Here is a 23,126-nt window from a genome sequence, read left to right on the forward strand (position 1 = left end):
AATTCATGTTTAGATCCGGTGTTACTAATTCAACTAATGATCATATTCAGTGTTGATGAATTAAATATTTTTTCAATTTATCATTTAGTTTCTAAAATATAAAATTAAAAAAATAGTAAAATGGTGTACGTAACATCAATCTTTTTATTAGAAAATGACTCCATAACCATTAATCCATGATCAACAAATCAATTGATACATTTTCAGTATTAATATATTGTGACTTAATACTGTAATGCATACATGTACATCCACCTCATTATGTAAATTTGACAGTAAATAAGTTATGTACTTTAAGATCCTGTTACTGCATATCCGTGTCAAAGTTTCATTATCGTTTCATCTCGTGTTATCTGAGTGCCTTGTACTGTAAAATGTGCTTACTCTACTTGGTTTTCAGGTACAAGTGGAGTTTTGCTCCGTAAAGTAAACGGAACAGCAATCGTTCAGCTTCCGTCCAAGCAGCAGGTTCAGGTGAGGCTATCTGGATTAAGATTCCACCTGCCGTGTACAAATCATGTTCTGCTCTGGGCTGAATGTTGTCATCTCGACGCACACAGGTACTGGAGACCTGCATGGTGACGGTGGGACGCGTGTCCAACGTCGACCACAACAAACAGATAATCGGCAAAGCCGGTCGCAATCGCTGGCTTGGAAAACGCCCTTCGAGCGGCTTGTGGCAGAGGAAGGGAGGCTGGGCAGGACGCAAGATTAAACCGCTGCCTCCGATGAAGAGTTACATCAACCTGCCCTCAATCTCAGCTGAATAACACAACATGAGTCTGGACATGTTTGGGACTGGACATTGTTGTCTCTTGCTTATAATCGCCTTGTATTATTATTGTGGTCGTTACGATGAAATCAAAAGCGATTGTTTGGAGAAGAAACGTGAATAAAGACGAGCTGTTTGTACAGAAGATTAAAAATTTTATTAAACACAACTGCTTGTGAGAGCATGGAAAGAAACAAAACAATATAAAAATCCAAAACATATTTACATCTATTGTAAAACATGCAGAGTAACCCATATTTTTAGTGGTAAATTTAAAAATACTGTCATGTCATTTAAAATAGAGTTTGTGCAAAGACACTGGGCGGCATTTCAAGTAACAGGAGCAATGAGATGGCATGTTGTAATTCTAGTTTGACCATTAATGAAAAACATTAACACTGATGTTAAGAGTTTTTGCAATTTTTTTGCAGAGCCAAAGTGAGCATGCCTGCTCATTGATCCAGTCTTGCAAAAAACCCCCATGCTACCTCTAGATTTAGGGAGGGAAAAAAAAAAAACTTGAGGTCAAATACATTGAAATACACTTGTCGTTATGCCCGTTTAGTATTTAAGAGGCTAACTCGAATGACAGATTCCCTCAAACAACTCTGCCCTGGCTAACACTTCACAGCCCGAGTTTATAAATGTGTAAGGGCCAGTTGGTCTCCCAACTAAGAGAAGATAGTGAACCCTTCAAAAAGCAGGAGACAAGAAAACTTGACTGTGTAGTCACAGGCAGACACATATGGTGGTAGCTGCAAAATAAGCTTTTCAACATCAAGTGGCAAAAACATTAAGTAACAGACAGCCATGACCTCAAAGAGTGCTTGAACCCATCAACATAAACACAACATCCCTATGAGAAAGGGTCATTTTGAAAAAGAACACACACAAAAGAACGGCCTTCTCTTGAATATAGGTAGTGGCATACGTTTCAAATATATCACCTCTATCACTTCACCTCAAACCCAAAGTATGTCCCAATTTGAGCTAAAATGTGTATAAAACCACATGAAAGTGCATTACAAAGTGAGGGAAATGTATGAGAAATTACATACCTAATAGTGTTTGCATTGTACAATTCAACTTCATAGTTATGAGCTCTGGAAATATATTTGGCATTTATGTCAAGAAATAAAGGTAAGCTACTTGTGCTTTCAATTTAGTGGAAGGGGGGATTTGCGATTCACAATAATACATCTTGTATATATTTCTATACAATACTAAAAAAGCCAGCCTATCAAAGCTTGTAAGTCTTCACTTTATAAAAAGCAACAACAAACTCATACAGAAGGCCCTTTGTCCAAAGGTTTCCTATTGCAAAAGTTTCACGTAACACTATTCAGGGAGTACCATCAAACATATAGCACACCTACACAGACACACACAGGCAGTGACTTGGAGGTCTGGCAAGACTCCATACACTTTTCATCCTATTTTAAAAGCAATTCAATACTTGCATTGCCCTCGACACTGCTGTCAAAGCATATTTCAAGTCGGACCAACTCATCTGTTATTTTCCCACGACAGGCCTACACAATACTTAATGACCAACCTATCAGTATGTTTTAGGTTAGGTACTACTTGCGTGTCGAGCCACGGTGAAGCTGTATCATAGGACACAATGGTAATTGCTTGGTTACAATGTGTACACATCCTGTAAATGCTTAATGGATTTACATTTGGCCAAATGTGGAACTGCTAAATTTGTCAAAATTCATAACTCAGTAATGGTATTACTGATCTCCACAGGGACCACATATGCATCACTTTTAGTTTTCAGTTTAACATACTATGAAGTTTGGCCAAGCCAAGAGCTCTGGTGCTTAGACTGTAAAACAAACCTGACTTTGGCACATCACTGAACATCTAAAGAAATCCAGTATTTGCTAAGTTACTGCAGGTCTGTGAGACATCTGCTCAGGTAAGCCATTAGATCAAGCTGAACACACAGTGGCCATGTTTATCCAATGAATGTTGTTAAACCTAAAATTACTCTAAGAAGGCCCAATTACAACACGGGTGGGAACTGCAACTGGGAAACTGAAAAACAATTCAGGACCTTGAAACAATAAGACAGTTCATACAGTCACAACTTCATTTGGCATTCAGCTGTTGATAGTTGAAATATGTTGTTTTGTGTGTCATGTTACCCTGCTTCTAAGTGGATGTTACTGTACAGTCTGACACCGATACAAAATCTTCAGCACTTACAATAACAAACTTATTTGATGAACTGCTCACATGTTACAAATGTATCATAGCTACATTCATTCTAGCTACCTTCAAAAATACCTTGCTTGAGTTGTTTTTTTGATTTGCTTTAGGTACACAGTGTGCTTAAAAGCAACGAGGCAAAAAGAACTTGCGTTCCTCTCTATAAAAAATTACCTTTTTTGAGAAAGTAAAGGGACGAGTAAGAAAACTGAGCACTGAGTTAGAAGAGAAGGATTCCATCTAGATTCACAGCAATATTCCAACTTTCAACAACAAACACAAACACGGTCTCAAACAATCTCACACACGCCACTGCACATCACCATCACACTCCTCATTGTCTATAGAGTAACAATAAATGTAGGATTTCACAGAAATAATAAAATGTTAACAAAAACAAAGTGCAAACACAGCTGCCATTTTCGAAATGTGGCAAATTGTCAAAAACCTCAAAATACCTCCGAGGCGGTAGCACAAATCTTACAAAATAGTACTTGTTCTTTTTGTAGTGTGTAAAAAACAACAACAACACCCAACAACATCAACATCAAAAACATCAAATTGACAACATGAAATTTGTGTATTGAACACTTGGTTGTGAGTCAGTAAGATTTCCACAGGAAAACTAGTACTGCCGGAGGCCTGTTGGCTTCTCCTCTAATTCTCTGTAGCCTCTCGGTGAGACAAGTGCAGCGGAGAGTCTGGTGGTGGTTGGGTGGATGGTGGCCGGGGTCACACAGGCTTAGTGTAACCAAAGATTCCCACCGGGAAGTGCTTGACATGTGTTGGCCACTGGGCAGCGAGCTGGAAAAACTTCACATCATTCCACTCCACTCCATCAATAGTGACTACGGATGAAAAAGGATGAGAGTTAATGCATGAATAAATGCATGCATGAATAAATGCATTAAAAAATGTCATAACAGATGCTTCTGTATTTGCACTGCCAGCTGTTCAAGAGCAAATCATTCTTTTTTTTCTTTTTTTACATCAGTGAGTATTTAATCTTGAGGAAGGTCCTGACATCAACACAAGATGGCAGTATAGCTTCAGATTGTGTCTGCACACCGGCCTTACCTCTCAGCATTGTGTGCTGGTGTTTGGCTGTGCAGATCAACCTGCTGATACCATCGATCACTTGGCTCTTAGAGTCCAGCTCTTTCTCCTTGGGCTTCTTGCTGAGAAAAATTACTGGAAAGGGAAACAAAGAGTGAGCCAAGGCATAAAAAAAACACTTTCTTTACATATTACCTCTTTATATATTCTACACAATACACAGTGTATTTACAAGTCTAGGGGAGTACTACTGCTTATCTTTGAGCATAAGTTGTGTAAAGTCTTTTGTGGCTCCAGAGGGAGCTGTGCAAAGTCTGTGCCTCAAGTGATGTCATCTGAGTCAGCATTGGTTGGGTCTGAAGACTACAACTTTGAAAATAAACAAAAGATAAATAAATAAAAATCGCTAGCATAACATGCCTGAATCTCTGACTCAACTGTCGGAATTTAGTTGAATTGTGGGTATTGTAGGCACCAGGTTTTGACAAGGAAGAAGGATGTACAGAATTAAATATCTCTGGTTCTGCTGCATCAATTTGTTTTTTTACGGTCTGACATTATAGAAGTGACATGATACATCAGTAGATAACTTTTTATCCGTACTCCAGTATAGTAGTATAATAATATATATATAACCTTTCCCTAATCATCTATCTTATGCATGGGCAATTTTTGAATCAAGATTTGTTACATTTTCAGGGCGCTGAGCTAAAAGCCTAATAAAAAAGGCAAATAAAATCCAGCTAAATTTCAGGAATATTCATGTTATGCTTACACATCAGCCTATTAACTTATTACAAAGTACATTGACTTTCATTTCTATGTGGGTGTGTCAGTCATAATTTCCAAAACTTACCTTTCTTGTTCTTCTCCTTGGTGACTACAGTCATGGCCATGCTGGGTGGAGGGGTGAGCTCCCCTCCACAAGGCAGGCGGCTGACTTGCAGTGAACGGAAGTTACTCTTCAGGGTGTTCTTCAGTCCCACGTCTCTCTTCTCCCCCTCTTTCTTCTTCTCAGGGCCTTGCCACGTCCAGTAGTCCACCTGGAGCCCCATCACTTCACTGCCCGAACATGGAGAACTACGAAGGAAAACAGTGGAAGTCAGGAACACTACAGACATCACTCTGCTACTAAAACAGCTCAGTGAAAAAGAAAAGATAGGACGTGGTTTTGTCTTTCGTACCCAGCTCCAGAAAGGGCGGTGGAGACAGAGGGAGACTGTGGGGGGGTTCCCCCAATCTCCTTCCCATACGGACCAGCCGATGGGGGCGTTGGGGAGGACAGGATGCTTGTGTTGCACCCCATCGCATCATCTGAGTCCACTGCAAATTGGGGGTAAAAATAATCTCATACACGAACATTCAAAGTAAAACTACACACTGAAAAGAGAAAATGTGTATCGCTCGCTTGGGTAGAAATACAGAAATTCTAGATTCCAGTACATGAAGGGAAATAAATGATAAAGATGTCTTCTTTCCTGATCCGAATCTGTATCCAGTGAGTGACATCTTTGCTTTATTACGTCTCTGTCTCAGCACTACATTAAAATGTTGAACACACTAACCTGACGAAATACTACACCTAAAAAAATTCCCTTCCTTACCTGAAGTTGAGAGGCTTTGCTCCACAATCCCAACTTTCACAACCTGCAAGAATAAAAAAGGTTTCAGTGTGAAAATAAACTAAACACAGACGGAATGAATATTTCTGACACATTTGCAAAGGGAAAAAGAAAATCTTACCCCAATAAATGGCACAAATTTCTGACAGGAGTCCTCATCGGGGCTGTAAACAGAGAGAGAGAGAATACAGAGGCTGTGAGTATGACCAGAGGTGGGGTTTAACACTTCAACACTCCAGAGGTGCACATGAACACTCAATGGTCCTGGAGGGAAGATGGCGGTGGCATGGCCTTCACCATGTCCCATCGCAGCAGAAATGGCACATGACTGGCTTGGGTGGAATGGGGTCATCTAGGGGGTCACGTTACAATGAGATGAATGAGAGGACCGCTCCTTACAACCAAGAGAAGATCGGGTCTTATCAGCCAGTGCTAGGATAAGGGAGCTATTTTCATACGTGGGACTAAAAAGTTATAAACTTGGGCCCAGTTGTAGTAACCGTGTGGCTACTTTACACTACTACTCTGAGCGTGTCACCAGTTCATCAATACATGCTTACACAATGATAGGAAGAAACAGGACGCCAGTCTTCGTCAAAGTTCAATATACACGCGGCCACAACAACAGACTCAAAACAGCAAAAATGCACCCAATGATCCGGCACTGAGGAGCTGAGATAGTGTTATCTTTCTTTAAGGGTCCTCTATCATGCGGCAACCAGCAGTACAACTCCTAAACTAGCCGGTGAGTCTCTCCCAGTCTTTCATGGGCCTACAAAATGGATCGCACCCCCAGAAAACAACGGGAGCACGAGCAAAGCTGCTGGCCCCCGTTCCAGTGCAGAAACAGGACCGCAGGCCCCGGTAATCTTACCACCTTGAGCATTGGTGATTTATTATGTCATTATATTTCATTACATACTGTAAGGTGTATATTTAGCAAAGCAACACCGCCACAGAACAAAACCCACCCACTGTAATAAATCCATTACTAAGTCCTTTCTAAGTTCTTAGTAGCAACTAGTTTCAAAGGTTATTTACTAAATCTGCTTGCACCATTAAATGTCTTAGTGAGTGAAGACGTCAGTAATGTGTAAATCATTGCTAGGAAACATCTGCATCGCTGTCCAATCAAAAGCAATCAACACTGTAAACAGGAAGTTTACACATAACATATAGCACCAATAGCTTTAACATAACTTCGAAAATATATATAATAGAGTTATTATTTGAGTAGTTTAGAATGAGTGTGAAATATCACATTAACATTACCAATGTTATTATTTCTTGTGACTGATACTATGGCCTTGCAGTAGTCAGAGCAGTCAATACTATTGAGTGAAAGTTCATAATTATGTAGCAACTCCTAAGGGCAAACCAATACACGTCCTGAGACCACTTTCAAATCAGCATAAAATCTGAAGATAAAATTTTATGGGTCACTCTAAATGACACTGTTCATGACACTGACACTGCTGATGTATGAGCCAGAAAACCATTCCACTCTGTGAATAATTGGGGTCGTTTTAGAGGTTGTTAGGCAAATCTTCACAGCAACAACACAGAAGACAAGAGTAAGAATCAAAGTCACACCGAACCAAAGACACAAGTCAGGACAGAGTGCAAAGTGAAGTTACAGTGAGTATCGAGTGTGAAAAGGGAAATGTTAAGACACAGCAAGGAGCTCAAGCCAAATGGAGGAGAGAAAATCAGGAGGGCAAAACAAAACAAGAGTTGAATTAGATACCTGATGTAAAAATCAAAATACAAACTCCTTTTCCTTGAATGCAAATCAAAAGGGGAAAGGGGGAAGAAGGAATGCAACAGTGTTAAAACTGTGTGTTGTATTTAGTACCTTCTGACCAATAGGAAGCCACTCTTACAAAGAGGGGAAGGGTTTGGTCAGACCTCAGAAAGAAAGCAAACAAATGCACACAGAAATGCAACCGACTGTCTGTTGAGTGTGTTTGTGTTTGTGAGACGACTGGATTGTATATAGAAGCCAAGACCTGCGCTGATCTGAAAACTGAACCCATGCTTTATATTTCACAATCAGCCATTAACCTTTATCAATATGTGAATTTAAAATCAGAACCTGCGTCTTCTGTGCTCGTTTATGTCAGAATGAACAGAATTATCATCACACATCACAGCGACTTGTGTGTGTGTGTGTTCAATGTATGTGCCTACTTGCATGCATATGCATTTAAACATCTTCCTCATGCAGTTCAACAGATTCTATATTTGCATCTAGGACCAATTATTAATGAGAAAATAGATAAACTGAACATTCATATCAGTACTCCGTGTTAGAGGCCCTTCCAACACAGGCATGCTAAAAAAAGAGCACAAAGAAAGCACAAGAACATAACATGCGTACACACACAAACATGCAGTGCATGAATATGCTCCAACATAGATAATGAACGTGACTTTACCTCTTCTGTTTGTAGGTGAGCATGGCTTCTGAGATGGGGAACTGGTGGGACACGTTGGCACCGGCCAGATACTGAACGACTCGTCCTGCTACATCTATGTTATCTGCAGGGAGCACAGAGACAGGTGGTTAACAACATGCCTCTCCTGTTCCACGTCTGGCTAACAAGCTGCCAGAGAATTGACGCAGATGCAAATTTTCACATACAGCATATCGATAGAAGAGTGTGCATTAATCATTTTCATTCTGCTGAATTAAGGGGGTGGGGGTGGGGTGCTGAGTGTAAAATGTCATTAAGACGTGGGTGAAGTAAGCCACACAGCACACAAGATGAATTGTGTGTCAAACAGACGGACTGTGGGCCACATGCAGCCCGGCATACATTTTTGGCAGCTTGAAATGTGGAAACAGACTGATTTTAAATGTCAATTTATTTTGACCAATTACCTCTCTTGAGTTTAAACCAATTCTGCTTGTGAAAGGAAGAACTCATGGCCAGATGTCGTAAATGCTGCTGTTGCGATTGCAGCTCATGTCAAGAATAAAAGATGGAAAACCCAGAACTTTTTTTTTTTGTTTACATCTTTCTATTTCATTCTTGCAATCCCTTTTGAGATGATTCTACATAATGCGTGGGACTATAACTCTTTGCACCTAAGGGGTTTAAATTATGTGACTTAAGATGTGGGGATGGGTGAGGATTATCAGGCTTGTTTGGGCAAGTGAGAACTGATGAAAAGGATGTGAACAGAAGCTTAAACATGGATGTGCGTGTGAGCAAACAATTGTAAGACTTACAAAGGGCAAGTGGGTGTAAAAAAAAATTCAAACCTAATAGAAAAATAGTTTTAATTCTACAAAATATTCCTAAAATACACAGCTTAATAATCTCTTTGTTTCTGTCGCTTGGATTAATACTACCTTTAAAGCCAAAACCATAAGAGGTAAATAGAAAGTTAAAAAAAACCCACACCATCCTGTTGGTGTATGATCTCATGATGATGTGTGTTTTTTAAACAATAGGTACTTTGTTTTCAATATTACATTCCATTTTTACAATGTTCGGGGGAAATATCTGAGTCATTGACGGTCTTCTTAAGCTGCTGCAGACAGTTTACAGGGAGGAGTAGTAGTGCCATTCGCAACACTAAAGCAGACTGTAGCTGTCTTTTGCAACTGAAATCTGTTCGTCGCATCCATCAGGCCTTGACCCATGCTCTGGCCTCATTTCTTTCCCTTTCAAGTTGGCTGAACATTAGACACGCAGGCTTGCTCTGTAGCCAGACACCAGAGCTATGCATCCTACCTGAGGCGGGCCGTTCCGTCCTGCAGAACAGCTCCCTCCACGCAGTGTCCATAAAGATGCTGTTGAACCTGCTGTCAAAGGAGGCCACATACTTTGCCAGGGGATGAGAACCTGTGCAGACGTACAGAGAAAACCTTTATGTATAAAACAAAGCTAAACATACGCAGCATGTCAGCTCGCTATTTGTCATGACTTACCTATGGGGATCACCAGAAAGCGTATATAACTGAGCCAGTCGGGTGTCTTGTTGGCCAGCTGCTCCACAAAGAACCTCAGGATGGTGCTGAGGTAACTCTGGTCGCCTGCCACTGCCACCTTCATCGTAGGTGGTGTCTGTGCGTTGCAGTTACAGCTGCAAGGGTTAAGATGAGGAGGGAAGGAATGAGTCATTTTAGAGAAAGAAAGAGCTCCATATAATGAAAGATGTGGGTCAGACAGGTTGTGTGAGAAAATGTATGGCTGTCTGAGAGAAAGATACATATCTCATCAGGGTTTTTTTTCTGGTTTAAAACCAGTTTTACCTTTTTTGAAAGCCAGATTATGTCATATTTGTTTGCAGGTATATGCAAGCCTTTCTCAAGTGAAACCAAATATTTCAACAGCTTTTAGATCCTAATCCTACAATGACAAACATATACATATTTAAAATTTGTCTGAAAATATATTTAAAAATAGACTTAAACTGAACTGGTTTGATTAATTGCTCACTTCAAACACACGAAAGAAGAAAAAAGCCATTAATCCCTAAAATTGAGTTTTACAAAGCTATTTTTTATTTCATGTCTTACAAGATATTACGTGCTGTATGTCGTTTTGAGGACTGTCTGAAGGACTTTGTAGCTAAGTGCTTCAGGATTTGAGACATCTAAGGTTTATGAAGTAAGATTATACTGTCCAATAGCAGAACAGGACCTTAATATATATGGGTTTAAAAATGCCTATTTACTCTCAGTGATAACATATGAGGAAAAACCCTGCAGCCAGCTGAAGCTACAACAGCACTGAGCGAGCATGTTAACATCAGAGACGTGCATGGCCTCAGCTGGAGTAAACAGGTTGACAGAGGAGCAGGTGCGTGAAGAGTGGAAAAGTTGCAGTTCGGCTGGATTAAAGAGAAAACATGTTTAACAGAAGCAGCACAGCAGACTGAGACAGCCTCGTCTCCCACTGACATGACTTCCTGAGGAGATGGCAGCTGAGCAGATGGATCCAAGATAGAGAGAAGAAGGCTGAACTTCAGCTTTTCATGAGAGAACAGGCACATTCTGAGAGAATGGGTTCACAGACAGAGAGCGCTTCAGCAGCGTGAGTGATGGCGCCTTGGAATTCTCTGGCAGCGAGCCACCATAAACATGCACAGTTTGGCGAAGACTTCTCCGAGATAACAAGCGACAAGATCACACTTTCTGGTGTTGTTCAACCAATGCTTGTGTATGTATGTATGTATGTGACTCACAATCTCTGGATGCGAGTAACGATGGTGTTGAAGGCAGCCTGAACATCGGCAGCAGAGCAGGTGGACACAATGGGCTGGGCCTGTTCATGGAGCAACTCAGCTACATACTGCACAGAAACATACATGAGAGGGGCACGATGAGTTAATGGATATACAAGAGGCAGGGTCGATAGGGTCGGAAAGAAAGCAGGAAAAACATGCTACTGGGGTACACAATCGTTTTTTTTGTATTTCGGGCTTTTTGCAATAATGTCAGGAAATGCTTGTAGCATGGCTGGCAAGTCAGCGCTATCCTGCATGAGCCAAGTGTTTCCACTTTATATATGAAGAGATGAAGGTAAGGTAGTTTATGATTGAAAGTAATATGTATAGAAAAACACGCACCTGTCCTTGCCACTCCATGGTGTTAATGAGGATGATGCTCTCTGGAAGGCGTTCGTCAGAGATGAGGATCTGGTTCAGCTGGTCATACACAGACTTCCTGGGAACCTTTGAGACAAACAGAGAGGCTGAGATTGACACAAGCCAGCACATTTCCACTTGAATAAAAGCATATGTAAAGAACGGGTCTGTGAGTGGTTTACCTGTGCAATGAGTCGTGACTCTGGGGAGCACTCGCTCTCCATGCTGCTGGTCCTGTCGCTCTGGGCCTTGGAGTTCTGTCTGTCTTTCATGGAGGTGCTGCGAGGACGCCTCTGCAGCCTGTTCTCCACTTTACTGAGGGAGAGACGAAAAAACGCGAGGAGCTCCAATTACATGACAGGCCGAGCAAGGAACCTTATCAACTTGGGAAGTTTTATTAAAAGAAACAGTTGAGGAAACACCCATTCCTGAATACACATTAAAACTGATACAATCTAAAGTAACCTGTGTACATACATGGTGACATAACACTGAGCATGTTTCCAGATGTAGTGATCAGCAGTGTACCTGGGAGACATGTGGTTTTGGGACTCTGTCTTACAGAGCTTGCCAACAGTGCTGGTCATCCGTTCAGTGTTGACATCCCAGCTGCTCACCTCCCCCGGTCCTGGCCCACTGTCGTCAGGCTCTGGCTCCTGAACCAAAAGGGGGGGAGCAAAGATGAGCCAAGAGGGCTGCAGGAGGACAACACTGATGTTTATCATACAACACAGGCACTGTCATGTTCCATCAATATACACCAGTTTCTCTCTCGGACTTCAGATACACTCTGGATTATTTTTTTGTGTGTGGTGCATCCGCAGCCGGCATTTTAAGAGCAAGAGTTGAAAGAGTTGAGGCGGGGAGGGAGGTAGAGAGGTGCTGGCCTGGTGAATAATTGAGTTTAGCTGTTGAGAGGTTGGAGATAATGATGCGAGCCCACCATGACAGACGAAATAAAAAGTCATGGTCTCTTAGCAGGAGACTGGGGAAACACTGTTCCTGCAGTTCAGATATTCTGTTTGAACTGGGTTATTGGAGCGGTGCGCCAAGCCCGCGTCCCGGCGCTCAGAGGGGGAGCCGGGGGTTAGATGAACAAGGTTAGACTGACCCGACAGCACAAAGACAACAACAAACACAAACGCCCCCCTTTCGATCCTCATCAGTCAGTATCTATCCAGCATGGGGCTGCCTTGTCTGCTCTGCTGATCCATAATGGATGACTGTGCTGTTTGGTTTGCCTGCCCTTGCATACTCCCTCCCGCTATGCTTTTTCTTGGAAAACAACAACGACCCATGGGAGGAAAGGGCACTCAAGTGGAGAGGGTAGGGGGTTGGAGAAGAAAAATCTGAGAAAGAGACGCTCAAGGGGGATTAAGTTTAGGGGGAAAAAAGTAGAGTACAACAACTGTCATTCCAAAAACATACCCCAACAGTTGTATCTGTGATGCTGTCATCTTGATACCGGGCCCCTTGCACTTTACATCTGTCAACAGTCAGAAAGTCTCCAATCTGCAGGGTAAATACACACATGTGCACACACACACACACACACACACACATTAGAACATTTTGACCAAGGAGGTCACTTCTGTAGTGAATACAAGTGACAAATTGTCAGAGCTCCAAATGGTAGTGCTATGTCCCATCTGCTCAGGTCAAGACTGACTGCTCGAAAGATACGTAACTGACTGATTTCACAGTGGTGGCTCCACAGACAGCGGCAGAGCTGGCCAGTAAAAATATCTCTAAAAGCTTCTATACATTTCACTACAGCCCCTTAATGATACATAATCCCCAAAAGAATAACTGACACACTTCTGTGCTCAAGTTTGCTTCAATAAAAGTGTTTTAAGTGCATCTTGTAACATCGAGCTTAATTCATTTCAATATTAGATCAAAGACTTTCCATTCTGCCTGTAAGACGTGTTTATGAAGTTCGACTGGAGACATTTATTGAGTAAAATGGAGGGCTATAGCAGTCTGTAATGCTCCGGGCTGTTTTATTACAGGCTAAAATGGATTCCCAGATATTTATAAACAGCACTCCCTCTCTCGCCATCAGACTCAACATGTCTCTCTCTCTCTTTCTTTCTCTGCCCTTGTTGTTTCCAATGGGCCATAAATCTATGAGTAGGAGTTCAGAAATTGCTCCATCCAATCTTCTCTCTGAGCATTGGAGCATATTTGTGTGTGTGTGTGTGTGTGTGTGTGTGTGTGTGTGTGTGTGTGTGTGTTGATGGTGGTGGAGAGGTCATTCAGTGGCATTCCCTATAAATACTGGAGGGCTGTAGGGGTGAATAGGGTAAGGACTGCAGCCCACCATCTGATCTGGCTGGGGTGGGAGCTGGTGGGCTGCATTGCACTCATGCTCAGAATATCTTGCCTGGAGTATCATGGTCTTTGGGAATCCCTGAACCACAATAAGCACAGAGGACTGCCAGACATTTCAATAGTACCCAGGGGCAATTCCTTTACGTAACACTGTTTACAAAAAGAACTTCTCCAGCAACAGAGAGGCAGAACTTTATGGGTAAACAGTGGGGCTTGAAAGGCATCAGACGGGTTTGTTGATACAGTGCCTGGTGATCAACTTACAGGACACGACAGCTCTCTCTGCTGGCTTTTTTGGCTGTGTATGCTTCCAATTTCTGTCTGGGAGCTGGAGTGAGACATCCCTTCAAAAAATGGCCTGAAAACAGAAACGAAGATTTGAATTGAAGAAAAAATGAACAAAGTTCCATTTGAATGGCCAGATGTCAATTATAGATATTCTGTAAATGCTGAAGAGAAATAACTCAATATCTTGAACTACACAGTCATACTTGAGTTTGGGCTTGGGCGTGCTCAGGACGCTCTCATTGTCCTCCATCTCTGGCCCACTGTCACTCTGGTTGTACACCTCCAGACTGTCGTAGAGTAAGTCCAGATCCTCCTCCACCTCCTGGGTCTGGTCGACAGGATCAGAGTCCAGGACCTGCCGCACAGGATAGACACATCATCAACACAACAGCTCACTGTAATCAGCGATTTGTAATTATGGCCATGGATTAAATAAGTGTAGGGAGTGACTGGTGCTGTGCATTAGCTAATCACTTCCACAGCTGGGCTAATGGAGCTCGAAGAATGAACAAGAGGACTGAAGGCTGTAAAATGAGAAAATCTATGCTATAAATACATCCCAGCCTTGGTCCTAAGCAGGCCAATTAAAAGGTAAGTGAGTGCTAGAGGAGAGCTAAGGTGCCGAGCCTTGATCTGCCAAGCTGCACAGTGGGGATGTATATCATAGGAACTGCACACAGGCAGGCTTGTGGACTAATCAGGTGATTAATGCCACTCCATAAGTGCAGAAGCTGGCAGGGAACAGATAAACACAGTCTGTCCCCTCTCCTCCTCCTGGCTATGTATTTATAGAGCTGTAGCCCTGCACACTGGCCGGCCACAAGGCAGGGATTAGAGACAGGGAATGTGCTAAAAGATCATCGGGCCACCTGGAGCTTCCAGAACCATCCAGCAAAGGACGATTGAGGTGGTCTAGAGGATCTTGTAAGCATCACTAGGTTAAATCACACACAATAAACTCTTGGTCCCATTTTTTCAAGTCGCATATAAACCTAAAGGGATGAGTAAATCCTCATCCAGTCTGAAAACCTACAGTTAAAAATAGAACCTTATCTTTTATACATTAATATACATCTATGTAATCTATGGACAGTTTTTGATAAAAAAAGAGGAAAGTGGAGAAACAAGGAAATGGATATCTCAGTTACTCTGATAGATTTCACAGTTCAATGGTAATTATTCCCATTATAATGGCCTAACACAGATTATATACTAATGGACATCTAGGGGTTGTTGCACACAAATGGTCGACATCCTGCTGATGACCTGATTGCAAGCTATTATGTAGAGTCCACAGAAATTCAAAAGGACTTGAGGGAAGAAAAACACAAACCTAAATAGGACAAGCATTCAAGCCTAGATTTATCATTAGATTAAGTGGTAGAGAATAAGGTCGTTAATGGATTCTGTATACGAATCGCTGCTAATGGGAATGCATGAATCATACATCCATGAGCGCAGAGGTAATGCAGTCTAGCATCATAATGATGCTTGTACCTCTGTTGTGGCAGTGATTTCTTTGCAGGCAATTCTCCTCCGGTCAGGAGCACATAAGCAGTGATGTAGCAGTATGCTGTTTAGACACTCAATATTGAGATTATTTTCTCCTGCCCCGAGGGCAATTTAATAACTGATATGTTTCACAGCTGATTTACTAAAGCTTCATAACAGAAGGACTGAGAAAGACCAGGCAACATTCACCACATTGTTTGCTTTGATGTTGACCATGTTTTCCTGGGTGTCAATCAAAATTATTGTGTTCACACTTACCTCATCTGTTACCTTGAACCTCTTCAGCAAGGCCACAAACTTCTGCTTAAAGTTAGGTTGCTGTAACAGAAAAATAAATAAATAAATAAAAAATTATGAGAAAAGGAAATAACTGTCACTATTAAATATGCATGACAGCTGTGCTCGGGCTTATCAGTTCTCCCAGTAACTGTCCACTGGATTACTCATTCACAGCCACTCTATGTAAAGACCATTAGAGTCAGTCCAGTGAACCCACAGTGTTCATTTACATGCTCATCCACATCGCCCTAATGGCTTGAACAAATGGAACACAGTGTGTGTGCTTTCCCTTAAAAGCTTGTAAAGCAGCAAACACAGGTCTTGAGTTATTCTCATAGTCAATGATTGGCAAGCATAAAACGCCATGCGGTGGAAAAGGAAGCAACTTACCCTGGTCATGGAGGTGGTTCGGATCATTTTCCTCCGGGGTTTCTTGGGCTTCCTGACCTCATCGTCTTCATCATAAAGATCCTGAAATATAGACAGATTTAATATTAAGATTTTAAATATATGAAATCTTAATATCAAAGTGCCTCTACATTTCAAAGGTCCAATGTGTAACATTTAAGGGGATCTACTGGCACCAATGTAATATAATAATAACAACAGGTCTGTTTTCACTAGTGTAAAATCACCTGAAAATAAGAATGTTTTCATCTCCTACACACTTGGAAGGCTCAGCTGTATTCAAATGGTTGTAATCTGCAACTTCACCGCTAGATGCCACTAAATCATACACACTGGTCCTTTAAGCTAAATGTAGAAAATACAGTATTTTACTAAGAAATAAATTCTGAAAGGATAATCACTAAAATCACCAAAATCTGATGTTGAATTACCTCTTATATAGTATTACTGGTATAGGTATATGTAGATAAGCAATTTCTGGCACTGACCTGGGCATGAACTGCGTCATCACTGGCTTCCTGCTCTGACGAGTAGCTGTCATCGTCCTCCTCGGAATAGTTGTCCATATCTGGGGAGCGGTCTGAGGTAGGAAAGCACAGAAACACAGACAGAAAAACATCAAAACAAGAGGGAAACATGTCTGGCATAATATTAGGCAGCACTGCAGCTGTGCAGACTCAAATTTACAAGTTTCCCACAGACACATCTTTTTAAAAAGAGAAGCGGGGATTACATGGTAACTTAAAAAAAAGCAGAATTCCATGCTTGCTCTTTTTGGAATAAAGATTTCCTATAGGAAGCAATTTAAGTGTAATCAAGCCTTCTTAACTCAATATGAAATCTACTTCTTAAGTAAATGTTGTTATGCTGCCATTAGAAGGTAAACGTTGTTAAATATGTAACAGTCTGATTCTATTGTTTAAATTATGCTTTCAGTATATTGTGTATTTTCACAAATATCAAGAGGGAGCCGAGAGACAATTTTCAATCATGTCTGGATAAAGTTGCTTAATTTCCTGTCCTATTAAATACAGTTTGTTAGTAATGAACTCTTTTGACTACTTGGCAAGAATAATGAAGAAAATATATGCAAAAACATTTTCTGTGCACATAATTAAATGCTAAATGTACTTGCTGAAATGCAATGGTACTCTTATTATATGCAAATTAGATTGCAGACCTCTTTTTGTGATCCATGTCTCACATTCTGATTAAGTTTTAATTACATTTTTCGTGGCTGAAACATTTTACTAGCGTTCTTTTGTTTAATGGCAGATTTTATTGGTTTGAACAGCCACATTCCTTAAGAGGCAGATTTTACTGCGTGTTTGACAGCTGAGGACAGGATCAGGTGATGGAGCACCTTTATTTTTTAACAGCTAATTCAGACTTCCTTTTGCCTGTGAAACATCCTGTTCTCTGCTCTTAGATGGGATGGATGTTATTAAGGATCACTGCAGAGAGGAGAAAGATAAACATCTTTCCTTCCCTTAGAGTGACACTAGTTTAATACTTGGTGCATGAGCTCATCTGTTATGTTTGAGCGGCCTCCTTAATAACATCCAGAACATCGAGGGATCAGCATAGCAGGATGGAGGCGTGGAGTCCGAGCAGGGCCCGATATTTCTCCCCGTCCAGAATTAGAACGGTGTAAGGTAATAGGCCCTAAACCTTTTCAACTCTCAAATCAACATTACAACCATAGCTGGAGAGAATAACATATCCTTGGCCATAGGTTGGCTGGGGATTAATAGACTTTATTCTGTCCTCGGGTTGGGAAATAGGAGCCATGTGGAAGCGGGGAAGAGAGGCCTGGACAGGGAGGGCTGGCTGAAATTACAGACAGGATTTGGTCAGGCAGCCTGGGTACAGGGCTGTCTAACAGACACACGTAGGGGGACGGGAGATGGCTGTGCCCACCTGAGGTTTTGGTCTTGCGGCCAGCCTGGCCACTACCATCCTCATGGTCGATGGGCTGACTGGACAGAGAGTACACGCTGATCTCTGCCACGCGCACTGGCGCCTCCTTCACGTTGCTATGGAGACCCAGAATCTGTCCTCCGTCTGTCGGGTGTTGCATCACCTGGACATGGGAAGATTAACATAAGAGGCCGGACACTGATTTTAATAATTCACTCAAATAAGAATGTATACATGACACTTTAGATTCTTTTTATCCCTTTGCCTGCAATATACCTGATAATATTATCTTGTCTTGAATAAATGCAACACAAGATCTAAAATATGGATTCTGCCTCAACATTAAGTCCTCTTTAGCTGAGATGCCTTTATGTCTTGTACAATTCCCGTATCTATCAATCGGAATCACTCTGTACAGCCATGTCGAAAAACAGCACGGAACAAACAATATTTCTTCAACAGACAGACAAGATGGAAGAATTTTATCTCTCTCTTCACTGAGCCAATACTGATCCAACAGAGATTGAGTTGGCTTCTGTTACACTGCTTTATGCTCACTGAGATTTACAGAATGATTACAAGCTGACAGCTATGCTATCTTTAAATAAATCTTCATTAGCACAATGCTGTTTCGCATTCTGAATGTGCCAAACCAATTTGCTCATATGATCCAGTCAGTATAACAGCTAACAGTATAACACAGTTTGCATAAACTGTTTTGAATAAGATGAGAAAGGATGAGCTTTCATTCTAAGTTCTATCTGGGGGGGGGTACTTTCAATATTTCACTTGATGAATCGCTGTACAGGGAGTAGGCTCATTTTGCTCAAACACTGGCAGGGGTGCACTTGAATGCTGCATGCAAAGTCCAATAAGTGACTTCCTCCCACATAATGCCCCGACAGAGTTTACTCTACAGCGGATGACAACATAATTACCCAACAGGATCCAATAATGGCCAATCTAGCTTTATTCATAGAAGTCTGTGGGTTGTTTTCACTGCAGCAAGCACCAAAACAGCACAGCACAGCAGTTGAGTGGTATTTTAAAATGCAATAATGCATTAGTCTTGTTTTCAGATGTCAGTCAATTCCTGTCCTGGGGCTACTGCTGTAGAGTAACTTTGATTTAGCATTAATGGGCACATCAGCTGCTGTAATTAGAATTGGGGAAATGTTACCTGTGTTTCTCCATTCCAAAGAAGTGTGACGCTCAATATCCAAATGTCTAAATCTCTGTCAAATATGTCCTCAGCAAGGCCTTTCAACGACCTTTATCTGCTATATAAAGCCCAATTTCCAACCCTTTGTTTATTGCAATCCATTAGTAGTGACCCTGCCATTATAAAGTGCCCAAAGTCCTCTGGTAAAACACTGGAACACATTGGTTCTGCACTGTGTTGCAAGTGAATGACCCACAGAGTGGCCCAATTAACAGCAGCCAGTTTCAAATGTGTGATATCCACTCTAACAGGCATCAGTAAACAGTAGAGCCACTTTGGCTATAAAACATACATACAGTCTACAATCTTGCATTGACGTAAATGCAAAGTCCCTAATGCATGGATATCATATCTTCACATCAAATCCGCAATGGGCTTTATATCAGCTCCTACTCTATTATTTCTGCATAGCATGGCTGAACATGCTGTGTTCCGAAAAGTGCATATGAAGCCAGCTCCAGATGGCCCATAATCTCACACAGCAGTATGTGTGATGAGCATGAATCATCTGAAATGATGTGTAACACAGGAGGGCTCTCACTCTGGCAACCAAGACATGGCACGCAGACACTAATAGTCATGTCAATCACTGTCAGTGAAGAGCAGAATGCAATCACAAGCTCGAAGAAAAAGGATATGCTTCTCAAGAGAAATGAAACGGCTGCCGATGACACATTAGAAGAAACTATTGCAAGTACCTCCGCCATATTGATAATTCCCACAGCCAAAGTTTTGTAGCCCAGGATGGTTCGATTCTTGTAGCGTTTCCTCCTCTGCAGCATAATCTGCAGTCTGTTTGCATCCCTCTTCAGAAAATGGGGGTACTGAAAATAAAAAAAATAAAGTGAGATAGACAATGTAGGCCGCATTACATATTCATCACCCATCAGATGAAAACACAAGTGCAGACTCATTTCAACACATTGTTTTTGTTGCTCCATAAGAAAACAATTATTTAATTGAAATACAGACACGTCATGTGTAACAGAAGAAAAGAGTGTGTCAGTATTGAGCTTCAATTTCTTGCAAATAACACATTTTTCAACCATAAAACTGAAATAATAAAAAAGATTGTATTTGTATCTGTTTATCTTAGTATTCGGCTCCTTCCTTCATCACATCAATTCAATTCCATTTGTGTAGCAGCAAATCATGTTGTGTGTGTGACATGATGATGTAGAGATACTACACACTACAAGTTCATGTAAAAATACAGCCAGCCCCACTGTACTCAGACGTCAGCACTGAACCAACATGGTTGGTGTTAGATTCTCCATTCGTACTGCCAGAACTATTCACAAACTGTCTGCCTGCTGGACTGTGGCTGAACTGTTGAACCTTCATCAAGACTCTGCACCCCACCTCACTTCAGGACTAAATTTCTCTCCGAGACTTTTCATCCTCACATTGGCTCTTTATATCCTCCTCTGGAGTCATATTGTCTCTGACTGTCGGAACTTGATCTTCACATTGACTTTTCTTGCCTCCTTGGTCTATAATATTCACACAATAATAGCTTGTAAGATCAAGTTTTACACGTTGATTGAATATCACTGCTGCAATACCCATATCCAATACTGCCCCCACTTTCTCTAGGCTTTACTTAACAGCAGTGAGATTTTTGCTAGGCCTTATCGTTTCAGATTTTTAATTAAGAACTTACACTTTTTGGTAAAATGTACAACCACTACATCTTAAACTTGTCATGTATGTATCTTATTTACTTGTCCTGGGTTAGTTTATAGCCGTCTACCTACCCCAGTCCACAAATAGTCAGCATAAATGCAGTGTATTTTAAATCTGAAACATTCTGCTTCAGTGACTCCAGTTATGATTCATATTCATCAACAGAAACACTCATCACTTCCTGTCCCCTCCACTAGAGTGAGAGTTAACAGCTCCTCTGAACACAAAATTAACACAAAAAAATGTGGGACAGGCTAATAATAAATAACTTTAATTTAATTAAATACTGTAAACAGATGTATAAATACACATGGATATTTTGAGCTTAACACTTCTGCTAGGGGTGAAGAAGACGCCTCAGTGTGTATAAAGGCTTCAACAATCCTGCCTGTCAAGTAACTCTCATATCAGTGTCAGAATTCACAGTATAATGTGAAATAAAGAGTGCTTGCCTGTAGTGAGAATGTGAGCTCCAGATCTGTCTCCATCAGTCCACTGGGTGGGAGGACATACTCATTTGATCTCAGAAGACGCTTAGAACCCTGGAAGACAAAGTAAAGCAAAGTTTCATTGTAAGCACACTTATATTAAATGCTACATATAAACAATTAGACATCAGGGACTTCCAGGTTTGTTTTGGCAGATATCTTGAAATTGGCACAAATGTATTCTGGAATGAAAGTGATAACATTGTTTTCGAGAGTGAATTCAATAAGCTTCCCTTGGAATAAAATAAAATCCCCCAAAATCCCTCATCTTATGTTGTTTCTTAAGACTATATCTACCCAGACAAAAGTGACTGAGTGTGCCTTATTCGAGTACCAGACTGCTTCACATTCACACATTTATGTGGTATCACACCTTGAGGCAGCCCAGTACAAACAGTCCTCAACTCCTTCACTGCTTCCTAGAGAACAGTGCTACTAGAACATTTGAAATAGGGGTCCGATGCCCTGCTAAGGAACATGTCAAGAGTTTTCACTACAATGGTTTTTCTAACTGACATAAGGCTGATAACAAGCTCCAGCCTCTTAGCTACTGGCTGGGATTCTTAATGATGCCTTGAGAGGGATGTTTGGTTCAAGTGAATCTATGACCATAACCTGCAAATGTTTTATATGTTAGAGAAGTTTATATAGCTGCTTTTATGTTGTGTTGCAAAAAGTAGAAGAAGTTGACAGCCACTGTTTCATGCTGCTAATCAAAGGCAAATTTAGCTTTATTATCTAATGCTTGCTATTCTGGTTGAGAGAGACTCATTACCTGAGCTAAATCTGGGACCTGGCAGAAAGTTGTCGTGACCAAACTGCACAGGGATTTAAATGCCACAGGTTGTTAAAGTCTCTTCCAAATGTGAGGACACTGACACACAGTGAGTCCTCAGAGGACCTGTCTCAGCCTTTAGCATGTATGTCTTACAGGACCCGGCTTAAAGTCTATCATGTTCCTCATCAAGTTACAGTCTAATTCTTCGACCAAGCTTCTTTTTCTACCTCTTCAAAGTGTGAATGTGAGAACAGAAACAGCTTGTCAAGTCTTGGTTTACGATTTAATGTCAAGCTGTGAGTGCTGAAGACAGGCATCTGTTGTGTAATATATTTGGCAACTCATCAGCTGCTGTAAAAATTTCATAAGTCCTTAAAGCTTAGTTCAGGTATCAGCTAAACCCGCCAATCGAATTAAGTAAGACTTGGTGAGCACCATGGAGAGGTAAGGATATCCTGTGTCTGACTGAATACCCTGGGGAGAAACTCTGTAATAGTCCGATGGAGTGGGCACGACACTGGATCCTAATGTCATCAGAGCTGCTAAACAATGTAACAGATACCAAATGAAATGGTTGCATGTGTGCTGAGGAATCATCACAGGACATCAGAGGGTGTTGCTTCATTCAAAAATTATGCTTCTGTGGGTACAACACATCCTGGAGTCATTTAAAATAACTTGCACACATAACATCGAAATGACGATGCAAACTGCATACAGGCACAATAAAGGGGAGCAGTGCTTTGTTATTTCTGTGTTTTTTTTTCCATTAACTGTTTTTCCAAACAGTCTTTTTCAGACAACTTAGAGTGGACAGATGATAGAGAGGGCAGGTCAAGGAAAAATCCACAGAGAACCACAGTCATGAAAACAAGGCCAACGAATGTCCAAAGGCCTTGAGAGCCACAGCAGGCAAGAGGATTACGAGGGTCTGTCCCAGCCA

At 41.3% G+C, this 23,126-nt stretch overlaps 2 protein-coding genes across 5 annotated transcripts in view; one reads left to right on the top strand and one right to left on the bottom strand.

Annotated features, from left to right (window-relative positions):
• Positions 1-941, top strand: part of mrpl2 (mitochondrial ribosomal protein L2) — a 3,257-nt gene extending 2,316 nt beyond the window's left edge. The window contains exons 7-8 of the mRNA XM_051428323.1: positions 401-474; positions 561-941. Of these exons, the coding sequence (XP_051284283.1) occupies positions 401-474; positions 561-770 (284 nt within the window). The 3' untranslated portion in view covers positions 771-941. The remainder of the gene's footprint in view (positions 1-400; positions 475-560) is intronic.
• zmp:0000000755 (phosphofurin acidic cluster sorting protein 2) overlaps positions 907-23,126 on the bottom strand; it is a 45,958-nt gene continuing 23,738 nt past the window's right edge. The window contains exons 3-25 of one of the 4 annotated variants that reach the window (XM_051428113.1): positions 21,370-21,459; positions 19,930-20,055; positions 18,010-18,172; positions 16,578-16,669; positions 16,072-16,152; positions 15,661-15,720; positions 14,094-14,245; positions 13,867-13,960; positions 12,697-12,780; positions 11,797-11,963; positions 11,451-11,583; positions 11,251-11,355; positions 10,867-10,973; positions 9,608-9,762; positions 9,411-9,521; positions 8,106-8,208; positions 7,415-7,447; positions 5,789-5,831; positions 5,650-5,692; positions 5,230-5,368; positions 4,902-5,125; positions 4,067-4,180; positions 907-3,837 (exon numbers count right to left, since the gene is read on the bottom strand). In XM_051428113.1, the coding sequence (XP_051284073.1) occupies positions 3,722-3,837; positions 4,067-4,180; positions 4,902-5,125; positions 5,230-5,368; positions 5,650-5,692; positions 5,789-5,831; positions 7,415-7,447; positions 8,106-8,208; positions 9,411-9,521; positions 9,608-9,762; positions 10,867-10,973; positions 11,251-11,355; positions 11,451-11,583; positions 11,797-11,963; positions 12,697-12,780; positions 13,867-13,960; positions 14,094-14,245; positions 15,661-15,720; positions 16,072-16,152; positions 16,578-16,669; positions 18,010-18,172; positions 19,930-20,055; positions 21,370-21,459 (2,535 nt within the window). In that variant the 3' untranslated portion in view covers positions 907-3,721. The other 3 variants (XM_051428116.1, XM_051428114.1, XM_051428124.1) reach the window with 3 other exon arrangements.

Source organism: Dicentrarchus labrax, unplaced genomic scaffold, assembly GCF_905237075.1.
Source record: "Dicentrarchus labrax unplaced genomic scaffold, dlabrax2021, whole genome shotgun sequence".
NCBI classification, from domain to species: domain Eukaryota; kingdom Metazoa; phylum Chordata; class Actinopteri; family Moronidae; genus Dicentrarchus; species Dicentrarchus labrax.